Source organism: Xiphophorus maculatus, chromosome 22 (assembly GCF_002775205.1).
Source record: "Xiphophorus maculatus strain JP 163 A chromosome 22, X_maculatus-5.0-male, whole genome shotgun sequence".
NCBI lineage: Eukaryota > Metazoa > Chordata > Actinopteri > Cyprinodontiformes > Poeciliidae > Xiphophorus > Xiphophorus maculatus.
The window spans coordinates 22610456-22630575 of NC_036464.1; the positions used below are offsets into that span (position 1 = coordinate 22610456).

General features: G+C 39.0%; 1 protein-coding gene across 2 annotated transcripts in view; it reads right to left on the reverse strand.

Moving 5' to 3' along the window:
- LOC111606659 (potassium voltage-gated channel subfamily KQT member 5-like) overlaps positions 1-20120 on the reverse strand; it is a 112630-nt gene that overhangs the window by 29045 nt on the left and 63465 nt on the right. For both annotated transcript variants that reach the window (XM_023327780.1, XM_023327781.1), the window contains exons 2-5: positions 8905-8995; positions 6659-6785; positions 6101-6276; positions 4272-4397 (exon numbers count right to left, since the gene is read on the reverse strand). In XM_023327780.1, coding sequence (XP_023183548.1) covers positions 4272-4397; positions 6101-6276; positions 6659-6785; positions 8905-8995 — 520 coding nt within the window. The remainder of the gene's footprint in view (positions 1-4271; positions 4398-6100; positions 6277-6658; positions 6786-8904; positions 8996-20120) is intronic.

A 20120-nucleotide genomic window follows, 5' to 3' on the forward strand; every position in this document is an offset into this window, starting at 1 on the left:
CACAATCTGTCAGTTTACTCTCGCACTTGCAGTGAATATGCAAAAAAATAAATCCTGCCATATTCTCCAGGCACAACTTATAATAGGGTAACATTATGAAGATGTCCGTATCCAATCTCAAGTGTTACCTCAGGGTACTGATCACAGCTTTTTCAAACAACATACACCAGGAGTCCCTGACAAAACTTTTTCTCCAGCACATTATTTGAATAATATGTGACAATTTTTAACAATCAGAGCCTTTTTTGGGTGCCCAGCTATCTAAACATCATTATAGATGCACATTTGTGGTTTTGCTGATCTAATTTTAGGTTTGCTTAGAGTCTCGGCCTTGTTCGTCCTCTACTAAAGATGTTTCCAGTTGGGAAGACGGAGGCGCTGCCCGGGCCCGTCTGTGTCATGTCACCCACTCTGCCTGCTGCTGCGCCTGGATAAACACAGACTGTTCTGGATGGACTCTGGGTCAGTTCATTCCTTCACCAACTTACAACCCCATTTCAAAGCCATGCATGGTCATTTCACCTCTAACCCATAAAAAAAACTCCATCTTACTATGTATTTAACCCTCTATGGCATGGCGTTGCCCTCAGGCAACAAACCACATAGCTGTACCTCACATTGCTCCTTTATTTTATTTTTTGGGGGGCATGATTTTTGACATATTTTTGTCCAAAAAATAGTTCTTTTATGAATATAGTTTTTGTTTGATTTGTATTTCATTTCTCATAATCAGTGTAGACAATCTTGGTGTTCTAGACCAATGTTACCCTGAGGCAACAAACCCAAATCTGGTTCCAGGAGGTGTCAGAGTCCGATTTTATGATTGACATGTAATTAGGGACCACCAAGCTCCCAAAGAATGCAGGAAAATATTTCTTCCCCACAAAAATAAAAAGTCATGCCATAGAGGGTTAAACTATATCACATTAGTTTGGTTTTCATTTTAGTTAGATTCTTTCATTAATTATGGAGAAGCATAGTCACAAAATGCTGAAATATGACATTACAATTACCTGAATTGTTAATTATGCTCGGAAAACTTTGAATCACACTTTATTGCCCTTTATTTTATTTCTTATTATTGTTTTCCACAGTTGACCACCCACAATGACAGTGGAGAAACAGTTTTCCTGTAATGGTAAGCTATTTCTCCATCACTAGCACATTTAGCAGCACATACATAAGGTTGATTGACAGCGTTAAGACCCTCCTCCTGGCTCTGATTGGTTGTTTCTGACCGATAGCAGTTGCATTTCTGCAGATGGCTGTAGGATCACAAGGAGAAGGCAGAGGAGCTAAATTTTTTACACAGATTTTCTGTCTCATGTTACACTGTTATGACATGGTGACAGTTTAAAAAAAATTATAAAAATATTATTTATAAAAATTATGTCGCAGTTGGGACATATATGTCTTTTAAACTGCTTGATAGAAAATATGAGCAAAAAATAAAAAGAGAAGAAGACAAAAGTTTTAAATTCACCAAATTGTATAAAGCAAGTTGTCCTACCACAACTCAATTCTCTTCATGCAAAGGCTCACTGAGTTTTGGAAGAACAAAAAAAGATACAAGAGGATGAATCGCTGCTGTCAGAAAATATAAAGTAAATACATATTTACTTTATGTTTTACGGTGGAATTTCCTTGAACTGTTTTCTGTGAAATTACTTCCCTTCAGCTGTCGGATTGCACAGAATAACCTATATGAGAACTCTTTCAAAATGGTTTCAAGATTTATTACATTTTCTAACCCATCGCTCAGAAGCATTTCAGAACCTTGATCTATTAGAGATTGAATAGAGGATGTAGACGTCTTTGAAAACATGTTTCTACGCCCTTAAGATTCATATTTCGAACGAAGCTCCATCAACGTGAAGGACAAGCATCCTCTCAGACATTAACGATAAAAAGCAATTCCTGAACCCGCGTCCCCAGCAGCGACGGCTCCGTTTTCTCTTCTGACAGTTTTTGTGCAGACTCGTACATCTCTGAGGCTTTTATGTGGCCAAACTTCAGTGTCGATGCCAGAAGCCTCTCAGGCCTACTTCACCTGGCAGCAGGACAAGATTGAATTTATTGATCGGTCCATTTCTTGTTTGTGTCTTGTCTGCTTCCATGTTTTCAGAGGAGGATATAGGAGGAAACAGTGCGGTGCGGCCAGCCGAGCGTGACTACAGACAAAAAAAAAGTAAAGAAAGAAAGAAAAACACCTTTGTGGTGGTTCCTGGATTTCTGGTGTTACAAGGGTCACAGTGGGAAGTGAAAATGGAAATATAGCACTGTTGTCAAAACTGCAGCCCAGCATTACAGGATTTTTTTTTTTTAAAGTGCCTCATTTTCTGTGCAGTTGAAGGGGCCAAAGTTAAGTATTAAAAAATAATATATGAGGATTTTAGATTTCAATTTTAATTCTCATATTTGAAACTGAAAGTTTACATAATACTGTCAAAATTAATCTTTTTTTTCTCTTACCAATATACAATAAATATAACTCAGATTTTCCTCCTTCAAGTCAGTTAGTAATAACAAAAATAAATCATATTTGATCAATACCAGAATAACCAGAAAATCTTATTTTTTTGAGATTTCTTCTCACTTTCTTCAAATGTAGAAACATACATACATAGCTTTGGTGTTGGGAATTAAAAAGTTCCTCTTGAACTTCATGACTATATTATATTTTGGCTAACGTTTCTAGTGACAGTAATAGTTTATAGTAATTGCTTAAATTCAAATTCAAACATACTTTATTGATGCCAAAGGGAAATTAAATAACTCAGGAATTCTTGGCTCATTTCTCCTGATGTAGCTGGTTGAGTTACTTTAATTATTTTCCTCTCTGCCAGTAAGTTTTCTATGAAACAGTGATCAGGGCTTTGTGATGGGCAAAAAGAAACCTTTCACTTTGTTGTCCTCAAGCCAAATTTGGTGCTTTTCTCAGTGTCAGCGCTCATTTGGTTCAACTTCCTCCATCCATCAATTTTCTGTTCACCAGCACAGAAATGCTGGTGTCTATCTCCAGCTACGTTCCGGGCGAGAGGCGGGGTTCACCCTGGATAGGTCGCCAGTCTGTCGCAGGGCAACACAGAGACAGACAGGACAAACAACCATGCACACACACTCACACCTAGGGAGAATTTAGAGAGACCAATTAGAAAGCCGGAGAACCCGGAGAGAACCCACGCATGCACAGGGAGAACATGCAAACTCCATGCAGAAAGACCCTGGGCCGGGAATCGAACCCAGGACCTTCTTGCTGCAAGGCAACAGTGCTACCAACTGCGCCACCGGTTCAACTTCCTTATATCCCAAAATGTTGCTTCAACATTTCTTTATAATATTCTTTATTCATGATGTCATTCCATCAATTTTAGTTTGTGACCACAAAACCTGCCACCAAGAAATAAGGGGATTTTCCCAAAATGTAAGGCTTTTATCCCATGGTGTATTTCCAAACTGTAATCGGATTTTTTAATGTTGCTTTTGGAGCAATGGATTCTTCCTTTCTGACTGGCCTTCCCACCCATGTTCTTGCAGGACTTGTGCATTATGCATTATCTGAATGATGCATATTTTGCTTCAAATCACTTTAATTTCTGGGGCTTCTTTCCAGACATTCATATGGTTTTTATACTTATCTAATAATAAAACCTTTAAGAAATTAACTTATGATTCTCTGCAATTCTGTTTTTGACACCTTGCCAGATTTTTCTTACATTTTTCCTTGATTTCACACAAAGACTCCTTATATTTGAGGTGTTGCCTTAAAAACCATTCACAGATGTATTACCTAGTTACCTCAAATACTGTGACTTAACTTATTGGAAATTTACAAAGCTACAAAATTCTCATCTTAGCTGTTACAAATGACTTAAAAACACTATAATCTCAGTGTATTAACACTTCTAGTTTAGTAAAGCAATAAACATTTATGCGAAAAGTTTGTCCCCGTCTTCTGACATTAGGTAAATAGAAAAAGTCTTGGTAATTAAACCAAACCTAGATTAGGTCAGGTTGGATTTGATGTCAAAAAGTGAGGAAAAAGGCCTTCGTCCCATATATTACACTCAAAAAGTATGACAGACTGCACGACGCCACAAAACAGCTCCTGCGTATCTTAATCAGTTAAAAGGAGACAAACTCAGTCATATCAAATGTAAAAATCCTATGAAATGTAAGCCTTAGTCCCCTGCTGAGTTTGAAAACAGCATCTCTGGGACAGTGTGACAATCAAAGAGACGCTTGTGAGTGTGTCTGATGTGTGTCCTTACCGTGCCCCACCACAGGGCGTCAGCGTATGTGTCAAACTCCTTGTTGAACTCTTTCTCCACAAGATAGACCAAGAAAGAGGAGAAGATCAGCACCAGGAACCCAATGTACCAAGCAGTCACCAGCTCCTGCAAGCAGACATTGGAACAACCGAGAGTTTAAAGGAAAATTTCCTTTTGCACTCTGGCGTTTACTAAGACCTTCCATTTTGGGCTTTGACAGGAAAGTGGCAAACAGTCCCTGAAGTCCCTGTAATTATTTGTTTACAAATGGGTAAAAAAAGTAATTGAGATTTTTATTTTTATTTTTAGAAAATAAATGGGCAAAAACAAAACAAATGGACATCCTGGGCTGTGATCCTGTAATGAGGTATGCAAAATATGAAACCAAATAAGTCTTCAACCTAAACAAAATGATTAAGTTTTTAAGCCAGATAGTATTGGAATTATGGTGATAAACATCCTGTGACTGTTATCTATAGCTTCTTCTTCTTTTATATATGGAAATTTATGTATATTTCTTTTCACAATCAATTAAAAATAATAGATTAGTCTCACTCTAGCGCTGACATATGGTGATTAATCACACGCTTTTCAAAATATGTGATTAAAATGTGATTAACCTGCGCAATGTAACGCTGCGCATTAAACTTTTCATATTGATCGAATGCGTTATCGATGAATTTAGCAAATAATTCTGCTTTAAACTCGTTCACAAACAAAGCATAAAAATAAAGCAAGACTTTCATATTTCAAAGTGTAAATACAATACCTTCTTACCAAATATACAAACTCAAATACATGTAAATTCAACACTTGTTGTTTCACTGAGTCTGAAAAGGAGTATGATGAAGTCTGACTTATATAATCATACCCCTTTTTCATTCTATAATTCATAAGATAAATAATGTTCCCGTATCCCTTCTAAATAAAAATAGTTCCTGAACCAGATGAAAATAATACATACTCTTGTCTTTATGATGGGGTTGTCTTTCAGTAATTTTTCTATTGTACCTCTCAGACCTTCAAAAACCTGGATTTAAACTCAAATTTAATTTTACACACAGGCTGATTATTCACTGAGTAGGCAACTTCTGAAGTCAGCTGATAGTTATGAGAATAAGAGCAGCCAACTATTCATGCACACAACCTTTACTTGTAAAAATTGGATCTTTTTCTTTAGGCTTCCATTTTATGCAAGACTATTTCAGTCTATCAAGGTGGCCATATAGACAAAAAACAACAAAGCTAGAGAGTCTGAATGCATTGTAAGTCACTGTACAATGTAGTAAGAATGTAAGTCCCAACGGGATTTTTTCTAAATCTCTTTTACTTGCGTGCTTGATGTAAGGCTGTTTATGTTCTGTACTACGTGTCTTCTCCCGTTAATAAAATTGATCTATCATGTACTTTTAAAACGATTATACTTGCAGACATACAGTGCTGGCACTTAACAGGGGAATGTAAATACTTCCTCCATCTGTAGCGATACTTCATTTGGATTACACCAGCAATACATTAAATATTTATACACTTAATTCATTTTTATATATATTGTTACATTAATAAATGCTCTGCGCTGTACCTTTCAGTGTGCTCTCACTCCTCTTTAACACAATGTAAACGTACTAGACACGTTTCAAAAGCCAAACCCTGACTGAGTACAAGAACGTGCATAAGTGAAAAACAGCATAAATCGCTCCTTAGTGGTTATTTTAAGTGAAACAACAAGAACATTTCAACACTGACGTGCAACAAGTCATCACATCCCAAAGCGGGATGGAAACGCCAAATGGAGAAAAAAGAAAAAAGAGGCAACGTAGATATCCCACCTTGCTATGTGCATAAACTACAGATCCCAGCAGCTTCCAGGTCCCTCCCCTGCGGTCCATGCGCACCATGCGCAGGATCTGAAGAAAGCGAAGGCTACGCAGAGCAGAGGTGGCAAAGACGTTGCCCTGGCTACCAGCAGAAACCACAGCAACCGAGGTGATAAGTACGATGATGTCTGGGGAGTAAAGCGGTGAAAATTAAAGGTCATGGGAAGCACAATATAGGCAACAGGAACTGGTTTCTCACCTGGTTTTTAGATCCAACCAGGCAGTCATCTATCTTCTTTAAAAACAGCTATTGATTCATGACAAGTTTTTTTTTGTTTGCTTGTTTTTATTTCTATTACAGTGTTTACACCATAAACCTACTCTAATTAATGGTTTATACGGCACAGATAAAGTGGCAAATAAAGTCAGCAGAACTTTACACTCTAACAATCTTCCTGCATGCAAATTTGTGAGCATCTCAACTCTATTCTGAACAAATGCAGCGTAACATAAATATTTTCAAGCTGCATCTTTGGTGTGTTTTCGTATTTATCATCCTATTAGACCCACCTATGACGCAGAAGGGTTTCCTGGCAAAGCGGAGGCGGCCCTGCCAGCCTCGGTATCGACAGCAGCAGCCAGCGCTCCATATCCTGATGATGTACTCCAGGCCAAATACTACAATCATCACAAATTCCTTCAGGACACACACGCCCGCACACGCACACACACACACACACACACACACCCACACCCACGCACACACACACACACACACACACAAACAACTTTAAATAGTCACAGAAAAGGAAAAAAAGGAGTCCAGAAGAAATAAAGCTGATAAAAAGGTTCATTGCAAACAAATATACATCATAAATATGAGTTTTCTAAATGTGATTTAAATCTTTAAAACCTCTTCTTGAGTGACTTCACCTAAGAACAGCAGTGGCATTTTTCAAATAGTCCCAAGATTATTTAAGTTTCAAAAAATTTAATTCTGGATTAATTCATGTCCTTTTTTTTTTTAAGTTGAAAACTGTGAAAAGTTGTGACCCAGAAATGAATAAATTAGATCAGGTTTTGTCTAGAAGGTTATTTTAAACATTTAAAAGGTGAATGGCCTATGGCACTTAAACATCCTTACAATGTAAAGGAGATAACTGTTAGCATTAGCATGCTGAAAAAAACAAAACAATCAAACACAGGTTCAGTCATGTGACAAGATGCAGCTTTAGTAGCTTTTTGTCAAAACACAATCAACAGGAATCCAAATGAACTAATAAAAACGGTAAAAAAAAAAGAAAGACGTTTTTTCAAGTTTATTTAATTCAAAAACATGAATCTACCAACAAACCCTGCAACTGGTGCAAGCAGTGGTTATAACCAGAAAGATCTGGCTATTAGCAAAAAGTAACTCCAGGACATCACATGCTGACTAAATGGACGCAAACGTGGAAATTACAAATCAAAACCAGGAGTGGGAGAAGAAACTCATTAGGAACAGACTGCAATATTACAGCCTGCACTAAATTCAAACTAAATCTACACATAACCGGAATTCATATGAAATACCCACAGATCCACTGAAACAATGCAACAGAAAGAAAGTAACAGGAGAAATGTTTAAGTTACATTATCATAAATGACAAAATCTGGTAAAGGCATGTAAGTGGAAGCCAGGAAAACTGCAGAGTCGTCGCTAAATTCAGATTTGATAGACAGAAGGAGATATGATTTAGTTTATGCATCCAATTAAACTCTGTTACAGATTTATGGCTTTTGTTTGGCAGACGGATTACTCCTTTAAGCACACATAAGCACAAGTTAAACTAATTTGGGTGAGTGTAATATTGACTTTACCTAGCAGTGGAGCTTCATCAACGTTCATTACAGGCCTGGGTGTGCAAAATCAGCAGTCTATTGCTGCTGTGAGCATCATTAACAAACACACAAACTTAGAGAATCGTAACACCGTTTCAGCGAGTATTCACACTCACACCAATTGTGATTTCCTGCAGCCACAGTGTATATAATCTGCGTACACACGCCCCAGATGATAACTGGTAAATCTAAGTGGAAAAACAAAGTGAAATCTTCCTCTGATTCAGGTGCAAAACATCCTTGAGTACTACTTTGTGGAATCGACACTTGATTTAATAGAGCAGTCTGTGTTTTTGTGTAGCGGTCTATCGACATGGCTCATCTTGACTTGGACATCTTCGGCATTATTCTATGCAAAGAAAAATACTCCTAATTTGTCAGAGATCATGGGCAAATCCTGTGAAAAGCCGTATTCAAGTCAGCCTAGACATTTTTTTTTGTTTCGTTTTCCCCTCTGAAAAGTTTGTTTGCCCATTGAGTTCATGTTCCAGGTACAATTAAAGGTGAAGAGACTTACAGTGTCAAACAAGACCAGAACAACAGTCTACATTTCTTAAATCCAATGTATATGCTTCACACAAACCTCTAAATGTGGGTAATTACAGCCTGAACTGTGAAATTCTCTCATTAAACTAAAAAAAAAAAACACAATATAGCTAATCGAGGACTACATTTTCCTCACTTTACAGAAATATCCGTACCGTCAAGGTTTAATTCTGGACGTCCTCTTACACTGAAAATTAGAACCCATTAGACATCAGAAAGGTTCAATCTTTTACCTTCTATGTTAGGCAAACATATTAATGACTAATAATCTCCCTTTAATGATACCTTTATACATTATTAAGTAGGCATGCGTCCTCTGGCTGTCACGTGTTGGTTTAATGAACCAGTCTGTCAGGAAGTGTGTGTGTCGGCCCGTCTGCGTGTCCTACCAGGATGAGCAGGCAGTGCGAGGAGAATTCCTGGTGAGCAGGGATGGTGGAGAACACCGAGAGAACCAGACAGCCAAACACCAGGATGAAACTGTGGAGACAAGGCACGCATCACACATGAAGGATAAACATTTAGTCTCTGGATAACAGGTTTAGCCTCATTAGTTACGGTATTGCACCCATCTGCGGGGATAAATATAGAGCATGTCTGCTCCGGCAAGCTGCACTGAAGAATAGCCGAGGCCGTTCGGAGCGTTGTTATTGTCAATCAAAGCCCAACGTAAGAGCTTCCAGCTTCACTAATCCTGCTTTTGTTGCTGCTGGTGAAACAATTGTGCCTATTCACACAATGCCCCAAACGCAGTATTAAAAAAAAAAAAGGAGCTTATTGACAGCAACATGAGCTGAATGAGCGGCTGACACAAAGCTGCAGGATCTAATTGCGGCGCATCCTGGAGAAACGGCATTTGTTATGGCAAATTACGCGCCCAAAAGGGAGAATCGGAGTGAAACAAACTGTGACGATCGAGTTGGGGAGTCAGCAAAATCACATCAGGCCCGTCCTTGAGTAAATTACTATGTTAAAATCCACACCGACACTTGCCTGGTTGGCTTAGCAGTTTGAAAACATGAGTCCAATGGTGGTCATAACAACACACCATACTGCGAAAACACAAAATCTGTGCATAGCAACCCAGGTCTAAGAGCAAGATTTCAGTGCCTTATCATGGATTAAGTCTAATCCACATGAGTCAACTGTGTCCAAGGTTCATCCATCTAGCAGCTGAATTAACACTAGAATAGCTTGAGTTAGTCCACTTTGACGTATACCTATTTCGGCTTCGATAGTCCAACTGGCCTGAAGGATTTTATCTAGCAGGTGCTTTTGTTCAGTAAATAGGGCCATTACCTTATCAGTACCCTGGTAATGGCCTCAACGCATCTCACAGTTGCACAATTGTTCCTTAGACTTCGACTTCGACTGACTTTGTTGTCATTTTCAACAGTATAAAATATGAATATAAATCTAAATATAAAATATAAAGTGCAGGACTGACAGTAAAATAGAAGTTATTTAGCTCTGTACATGTGCAAGGTATAAAGTGGAGACCAGTTTTTGAGTGCAGTCCAGTTAAGAGTTCAGCAGTCTGATGGCAAGTAGGAAAAAGCTGTTTCGGAACCAGGTGGGCCTGCACCGGATGCTGCAGAACCTCTTTCCAGAGGGCAGCAGGGAGAACAGTCCATGGTGGGGGTGTGAGGGGTCACTGATGATGTTTCAGCCTCAGGACACGCATCCTGCATCGATGGTTGACCTGACACTTCGCCCTTTTGCCTGAGCTGGGTGTGGAAGGTTGTTGCCGAAGCAGTTTTTCCTTGTGTGCCTTCTTCTCACTCACATGAGAGTTACCGAACTCTTTTGCAAGCTCAACCAGGAAGTCCACCCGTCTCTCCTGCACCCCAATGCATGCCTGATAAAGCACATGTGCATTCAGTGCTGCCATGTCAATCATGTTTGCCAGGTTTGCTGACCAGCTGTCACATAGTGATGGAACCTTGGTCACCCCCCGCAAGATTATGACTGAAATAAATGCCATTAGTTCTTGTGAACTAAATAGGTGAAGCAGTCACCTATTTATCCTCCACAGCACAAAAGGCTGCATGCAAATTTGCATGTGCAAAGTCTCCCAGATTTCTTTTGCTTACACTTTTTGCATGATTACCTACAGGAGACCTGATCTCCTGCTGGTATCATAGATACCCACCCCCAACATGGACTATTCACACTCCTACCTTCTGGCCTGACGGTCAACGACCACATTTACAATTGAAGAAGGGATGCTAATTTGAGCCATCAGAGTCGTCAGGGTGGACTCCGGCCTTTTGGCCCTGGTGAGCCGATATGGGAAGGACTCGAAAACTGAGCTACAGTCATGTTTTTGGACAATGGGAGAAACCCAGGACACCCAGGGACAGTCCAGGCATGCAAACTCCATGCAGAAAAGCCAGAATTTAAGCCCAGGATCTTGGCTTGCCAACTGATCCATCACGTTTTGCAAAAAAGTAATTTTCCTCCGAACTTGATTGCACTTTCACACGTTACTGCCCTGTATATACAAATATTGTATTATAAGATTAACACCAAGGGTTTGGTGTCAACACCAAGCATTTTTGCAAAGTGTGAGGCATATAATATACTATGTTTTCCTAAATATTTTAAAACTACAAAATTATTGCAAATAAAAAAAGTGCATTCACTTTTAGACCCCTTTTACACCCCTTCAGTCCATGTTGTTTAAGGGATGCTGAAGGAGTTAGACATTCTCCTTGTTCATATTTACTTTGTGAAATGCACCAGTACCACAACATGATGCTGCCGCTGCCGCCGCCAACATAACGGACAGCAGGTACTGTGTTCTTAGCTTTAAAAGCCCCAGTGATTCATCTAGTCACCATCACCAACTAGCTGAAGTTTTGTCTCGTCTGTCCACGAGACGTTTGACTTGTTTGTCTGCGCACTTTGAAATGCCTTGATTCTGAAATGTACTTTGACTGGTTGATCGAAAGGCGTTAAATACTCATAAGTCAAATACACCAACATCAAATATTGCTTCAAATTGAACACAGGCTGCTCCAGTCTCCACTTCACCAGATTGAATCTGAGGCCTCCTCATTGTCTGGCTGCTGCCCAGAAGGCAAAACAGTCATCTGGGAAGTTGCTTAATTAGCAAACAAATTAAAATTCATAAGGAAGTTTTCACACAACATATGCACTGGCTAGCAGCCTCAGTAGGGTGTTTTTCCTGTGTACTTCTCTCTTGTTTTTTTTTTTAAATGCCATCTGTCTTTCTGATATTAATGGTCTCATTTCAAGTGTTTGTTTTTCATACAAAATGTTGCTTTGGTCTCCCTCTTGTCTCATTTGAACAGCCTCTCCATCTTATCTTTTTCTTCCTTCCTTCCTTTCCTTTCTTTCTGCATTCTCAGGTACCAATATCCCTTCCTCTGTTTAAGTCACATTTGTGTCTGTGTGAAGCTTCTAGCCATCACTTTGTATTTTTCTCTCCTCTGGATCAGCTGCACGATTGACGCGGCCATTCATTTCCCATGGGCTTCAGAAGAAATATGAAAAGTCGCGCGCAGCAGAGCATGTACCTGCAGCTGTGGGGAACGAATGATTCGTAACTCGAACCCCACATTTGAATCTGCTGTTGATTCCTGTCTTGAAAGCCGTCACCCAAACAGACGGCGGAGAAAGCTGATTGCCAAACAGCAGCCTTGTCGACCTGCGTGACTCCTCGGGTAAGACTCGAGCCTGACCTTTCACCTGTGTGAGACTGAAAAAAAATAAGCTGTGCTTATCATTTGGAGTTTTTTAACTCGAAAACAAAGGGTGGGGAGGTTGATCCTGTCCTAACGTTTCATATATACTGTACATATACTGTATGTATCAAGTGGATCATAATCTTTGCTTGTGGAAATAGATCAACAAGCACCTTGACACTAATCAATGAAATTCTGATTTCCACACTGCTGGACAGGACAAGTAAAAAAAAAAAAAAAGAGAGATTTTATTTGGATTTTGCCGTGTTCCTAACACCACTGTATAATCTACAGTGGTGGATTAAATTCTTCAAGTCATTTTGAAGAACTGCGACAAGAACGTTTTACCCTTACAGCAAAAAAGAGATGTAGCAAATTTGGTGCTACAACAGTAAATGTCAGATGACAATATTTTGTCAGACGTCATCTTGAAGAAACCAACAAGACTGAAAGACGGGAGTCAGATTTACGAGAACTGACTGAGAAGGTTCTACGTCACCCATGATTGAATACCATAAAGACAAACCGTGGCCTTGCAAGGCTCCTTTCTTTTTGAAATTGAACAAAAAAAGGATTTCAGTGGTGAAAAGAAACCCTCTCTGAGGTACGCCTCAACTCGGCTTGTTGATGCTGATGAATGTTTTGTTTTAGAGGCATGAATAGAAGAAATTCAGAACCAAGTTTCAAAAACTGAACCATAATTCTAATGAATTCAACACCAAAATCAAAAACAGCAATTTTAAACGGTCTTAAATATAGAAGATAATACAATTAAAGTTTAAAGGTGCATTTCAAAGCAAGTTTGTGAGCTACAAAGTAAGTCTGTGCATCAGTGATGTGCAAAAAAAAAAGTATTTTAGTACATTATAAAGAAAGCGTGACCTGCACTGATGGTTAATTACTAAAGAAAAAATAGTTAATTGAGTGATAATTTAATAAATTACACTGTTGTGTCTGTGCATGAAATAGCAGCCCGGCGCTTTTTAAAGTGCGACGCACATTTTAAGGACTTATTGAAAACAAATAGCACAGTGGATAAGTGCACAGATGAATAATCCTGTTAGTGTTGGTGGACATGTCGCCCTTCAAAACGTATTTCATCAAGGTTTCAGCTGCAATTATTCCTCTGTGCTCGTTTGCTCCTGTATAGATTACAGGGCCACCCTTTGTTTGGGGAAAAAAAAAGATGAGCAAATGAACACAAACAAAAATGAATACTAAAACGTCTGATGAAAATATTGAGCCTCATTCTGGGGTCAGAGGCCTTCGTTGCGGCCTTTTGTAAAAATCATTTCATCATCTGGAAGAGAATGGATTCTCCAAACGCCATTTTCAGGCTTTGTGAATAATCGTTGATGATGGTTTCAGAACATTCTGAATTCGTTCCTTTTTATACTCTAAACATTTTTTTCCCCTCTCTTTGTGAAAGACATAGAAATAATAATAAAAAAAATGTACCTGCCATATAAGTGAATGACCTTTTAGCAGAGCAGAGACTGGGTCTGTAATATCTGTCATCGGATGGTTATGTTCGGACACGGTGATGGAAAAGTGTTACATCTGGGACCACGGAGCTGTTAAATGATGAGAAATACTTCTATCTGCAAACCTCAGCGCGGTTTCCACTTTAGCATTTTATCTGTTTTGGAAATGCTGTTTTGCCCACTTCCATCGCTCAGGTTTTTGCAGAGAGAATTGTTCAGTGAGGGCAAACAGAAGTAAGAAAAACAATCTATTGATGTGAGCAGGTGACAAATAGTGAGTAGTGTCATTACATTGATTATCTTTAGGAGATTTAGCCGCTTTTTCAGACATTATTGGCTTCTGGTCTTGAAAAACGATCGGGCGGTGGCAGATATACGTTTAGTGTGCTCATTATTATTATTACCTGACAGTCAATTGTTCCTTTCATCAAGGCACAACAAAGAAGTAAGAGTTTTTAAAAGAGAAATGTAGATCATTGAAGTCAGTTACCGAACAACAAGCCGATAAAAGAAGGTTTTACACAAAGCCACAACAAAGCGTCTGTCGGCTGAAGTTTAAATATTGCTCATCCATCTCAATATAGTTTAATCTTCACCATTCCAAACATCCTGGATCAGGCTGTTCCTTCAAAAATATGTGAAACACTTCCTGGCAAAGTTACGGTATGCACACTGTACGGGTTGGCAGAAGCCAAGACAGAGGACTTTGATATCGGGATGAAGAGAAAAAAAAATTTTTTTTTTTTTTTTTAGAAAAATGTGAGAAACAAGCTAATCACATTCGAAGGTAAGCGCTCAGCGAGTGAACAAAATATATTTATCCTGACATTTCAGGACTGTTTTCCACCACCTGCAACTGTGTGCACAGACGACTTTGTGCTGTTGAGATTGATGACAGGAAATGTTATGTTTAGGGAAGGGGTATCAAACTTATTTTCATTTTGTGCAATATCAGGACTATGAATATTCTCAAAGGGCCGGTAGAATGAATCGATTAAACTATCCATTTACAAACTGCTAAATGTTACCAGTTTGTCAATGGATTTCATCAATACATTCTGGCATTTTAGCAGATGAAATATTAATAAACAACTGTGTATCCATTCTATAAGTACTGCTTAAAATGAAATAATATTGAACTTCTTTTCACATTGATCAGCCCCTCCAGGATTTCACGACTGTTTGTGTGACTTTTTTGCTATGAAAATCAGTGATTTTTGTGGTGCTACTTTGTAATACTTGCGCTTATGCAAGACAATAAATGTGACTTGTGGTCCGTGCGCCACGTCGGTCACGGACCACAACTTCACAGCAAGCAAGGATGAGGCAGCAGCAGAGAAGAAGGTAGAAATACTGTCACCGTCAGCTGGAAGTAATCAGTCACTTAAATTCAATGCTTTGGATCGCTTCTGCAAAAACGTGCCAATAAGCTCACAATCATGAGTGAGCGGCAAAAAGTGCGAGAATCTGAGCTTTGGTGAATTCCTGCAAAAATCACAAACAAACTAGAGAAACTGATCGATGTGAGGTGCAGGTAAAACCTGCTTGGAATTGACTGATACAGTTATACTTAAAGTACAAAGCATAACTAATAAAACGGCCACTTTGCGTGGTTATCAATGCTTGTGAGGGCAATGAAACTGAGCTCATTCAGAGGTGATACAGAGATGTGGTGGCACAACTGGATAAATCAAGCTCCTTAAAGGGAAAGTTCGAGGAAAACATCAGCTGCTTGCAGCTTTTTAACAGAATCCCACTTCGACAACCTCAACTCTTCCACGGAGTGTATTGGGATCCAAAATGTAGCGCAGAAGCCCGAAGAGATGACACTGACGCAAAGCAGAAGGTAAGAAAGTTTAACAGCTGTTTACTGATGTCCAGGAAATTAACTGTTCACATAACATTTGCTCTGGACGTGCCTCTCGGTTTAATCACCGTTTCTTCGGGGACGCGTGCCATCAAACCAGCTTGTGGCTGAGCCGATGCTCAACAGGGCACGCTGACAAGCTGCAGGTGTTGGAGGGAGAGGCGGCCTCAGGGCCCAACTACTGCAGCCATAATGTTGACGAATGGGGTCCAGCAGAGAAACCCATATACAGCGAAAAAGCCCACAGCCTTCCCTCCAACAAGCTGACAAAGGAGTCTGAAAAGCACGAGCAGTGAGATTTAAGTGTGTGAGTAATCAGCTCCCTGGAGACTCGGAGCCTGAGCTTTACAAGGAATCATTACAAGCATCTTAAAATGGAAACAAAACATATGACAGAAACTGGTCTGCACTGTGAAACGCACGTTTCCTTTAAGAGAAAAATAATTTTTACAAAAAGCTTCCGACTCAAGGAGCAAGAGCACTTTAGCTTGATCTTAGCTTTGATATACTGTAAGTGTCAAACAATGGAGGTGATGCAGACGTGTTTATTGTGGGATTTGCTGTATATATGATATAGATTTATATATAATATAATTGAAATGAACTTTTTAGGAGACAGGACATTTTCTTACTCAATGAACCAAAATTTAGTTGTACGTATAGCTTAATCCTCTGGGTCCAATTTTCCATTAATGCCTTTGTAACTGTTAAAGAATATTGAAATTAATGTAAGACCCTAAAAGAGGAGGCAAAAGAAGAGAAATTAATGGATTTTGTTTAAAAAGGTTTTTTTTTTTTTAAAAAAAAGGAAAACAGATTGTCTTTGACTTTTGGAGGCCGTTTAGTTAAATAGTTTTCATGTGTGATTCATTTTCAACCTTATTGCAGATGTTATTTATTTTATCAGTTTCTTGCTTCAATTTTATTCTCAGCAGGCAAAATCTATGACTCGTGACGCACCTTTCAGTGTTTTTCTCCCTCAAGAAATGCCATCTGCAACTCAGGTAGATGTGGATGCATTTCTTTTCTTTCTTCAACAATGTGAGGTGGATTTTACTTCTGAAATACCTACATGGACACAATAGATCAAATACTGAGCGCAAGGCAAAAACAATGTAACCGACCTTGGTTATATTATTTGGTTTTACACACCTTAGTAGGACTAAAGTTTAAAAAACAAACTACAAGAATCACAAAATGTTTAGGTGTAATTTTCATCATTTAAGATTAAGACTTAAATGATGAGATTCAGTCTGATCCAGTCTCGTCAGACTATCAGTTCCCGAAACTACACACACACACACACACACACACACACACACACACACACACACACACACACACACACACACACACACACACACACACACACACACACACACACACACACACACACACACACAAAATGCATGTGTGTCAGGCGACACCGCCAGACCCCACACACAGTAAAAAAGTCCTGGGGTCGACCTCATGTCTTATGACCAAGGGAGGGTCAAGAATGATGGATTTAGCTGTGCTGACAAATTTTAGGATGTTTTTGAAATAAAACATCTCCATTACTTTACCTCTGATGCTTCATGATATCTTTAAGAAACAGCAACAATTAAACTGAAGCTAAATTACACTAAATTGTGTTCAAGGAAGTGAAGTGAGTTGAAAATGATCATTATCAGCAAATCATTTTTCTTTCACCTTGCAATTTTGCTCTAGTAGGTGGAAGTATAAATATCTAGCATTGACATTTTATCACATTTTATGTGATATCTTATCACATAAAATATCAATAAAATATATAAACTTGTGGTTGTAATGTAGTTTAATACCAAATACTTCCAGGGTGTAAACATACGCTTGCAAGGCACTGTAATACACACAGACAAGATAAGTCAGCGGACATTTTTGACACGTAAAATTTTTAATAAGCAATTGAAGGAAATAACGTAAGAAAACAAAGTTTTCCCGGATGATGCCGTCTCTACCATTATCTGTCTGCTTGTTTTTCCAGTGCCAACCCTGCAAACTCTACACCAACAGAGAGGGAGGGATGGAGAACCAAGAAAGAGAATACGTAATAGCCTCATGATGTTCGAAACCCCTGAAAGCACAAAGAGGAGCAGCGGAGGACTCCACAGTGGCACAAAGAGTGGATCCTACTGAATCCTTTGAATCAAAATGATGGAACATTACAGGAGTGAGACCAGCAGGCCCTCCTGGATGAAAGCAGCCCAGCCATCAGAGGAAGATAAAGGGCGAGCTGGGCTATGAATAACACGTCTCTCTTAAGGTCCATGTCGTTATATTGGTGCATCAGAGATAAAACAAGACATGAAACAAGATTTTTTATTTATAAATTTTTTTTTTGTGAAAAAAAAGGCCTGACAAGCTGCGAGAACTCACAGCGTAACCAGTGTTTCCTTTCCTTTCATCTGCTTCACTCACTCATCTTTTACACTTTGGTTCCATAACAACCACCGCCGCCATCGATCCGGTAATCAATTCTGCTCTTATGTTGCTACTAATACCGCTATGCTTGATTGTTAAAGCAGCACAGAATCAGGAGGAGACCCGGATAAATAAAGAGTCAGGCGACATGTCAGATAGAGAGGAGGTAAACATAAAGGACAGGAGGACGGATTAAAGGCTGATTTCTTGCCAGTGTGCGTTTGGTTAATCCCTTTGTTTATCCATAGGAGCGCAGTATCTTACCTTATGATGGTAGCCGTAAAACATAAGGGTTTTATTTCTAAGCAACCACTTGACCAAACAGAGCCGGGCCGACCACAAGGTGCTACACAGCGTAGATCTGCGAATAAAGGTCAGGACTATGAGATTTCTTGTTTTTTTCCCCACTAAAGTTGTGTGTTCAAAAGGTCATGAGCTGGAAGACACTACAGATTACCTTGTTTAGAAAAGATGAAGAGTTGCAGTATTAATTCTACCAATCTGTTGCTCCTGATAGGAATGTGTAAAAAAAAAAAAAACAACACAACCTTAAAATAAATCCATCTTCTATGAACATTTGCATATGGGTTACTTAACAGCGAGTTTTTATTATGTCCGTCAGTCAGTTGGTCAGTTGTTTATTACTTATTGTTTTAATCAGATATGTGTAGATGTGTATTAGTTTGATTGTTTATACGTTTCAAAGGGTGGTAAAGTACTCAAAAATTGCAATAAAGTAACAGTAGCACTACTTCAACATATTTTTACTCAAGTCAAAGCAAGAAGAAATGACTTAAAAAGTATTTGGTAAAGAAATGCCAGTCAAGTACTGAGTTACTGATCAAAACATCAATCATTTAATATTTAAAAATGGCAAAAAGATGGAAAAAATATATAAAGTTATGTGAAAATGTTGGTATTTTATAGAGGAAGTCATATGAATAACAATTACAAAATACTAAAATCAGACAAAAGAAATATTTTGAATCATTTTCTTTCAATACAGAAACTAACAAAAACTGCGGCTGTGTGTCTGTGTGTGGTGAATTTTTGAAGACAAAACTTGTTTTGACCATTCAGCATCCAGAAATTTTACTCGAACTTAAATAAACACAAGATACTAATTGATTGTCTGTTTCACTGAATTAGTTGTGCAAGAGGTTAAGTTAAAACAAAACCAATATTTGTCACAATGTTGCAGTGGACGTTGCCAATTTTTTGGACGATATCCATGCATTTCGTTGTGTCGCTCATTTCATGGTCTTTAATGTCGTACATCACGGTAAAGGGGAATAATCTGGATTTCCAGTGTTCAAATGATGTAAAATATGTCATCAACTGCCATTATAAAATGGACAAAATGTTGACTGAAATATGGTTTTCAAACAAGCTAATAAAAACACTGCTGTCACTGGAAAGTCCATTTGCAAGTACCTTAAACACCTGTGAAGAAGAGCAGAGTGACCCACACGCATCAGAACAATTGGCGTGTAAAGGCAGTGACTCATTAGAAATCTGCCAGCTGAAGAAGCAGCTGTTTGTTTTCTTCTCCAACATCCAGGAGCCATGCGATCGCAGCAAAGAGAGACGGGTGGATGGAGTGTGTGGAGGAGAGCAGAGAGGAAGAAAGAGAGAGAGAGAGAGCGGAGCCGGACAGAAGCCAATTTTCCATGATGATGCTTGCGCTGGAGACGGGCGGGAGAAGAGTCGGAAAACTCTGAGTGCGCGTGTCCTCGCTAACTAGACACAGACTGACATGTTGGTGAGGAAAGCCAACACCTAACAGGCTCACGCCAACACTGGCTTACACACACACACACAGGCACACGCCGAGACGCACCGTACATCAGATTCCCATCAGCTACCCGTTTCGGGACGAAAACCAGTCCAGGACTCCTGTTCAGAGAGCTGTGCAGCAGATGTCAAAAACCAAACAGAAGTTCACGTGACGAGAATGAAGTTTGAATTTAATATACTTTCTAAAATTAGAGCCTCTTGAACCCAGTTAGCCTAAAGCAAAAACTAAAAAAAGAACAATGACTGTGTCGGAGGAGGAGAGTTCAGTCTCTCACCTTCAAATTAAACAGGATAATGTCATTTCT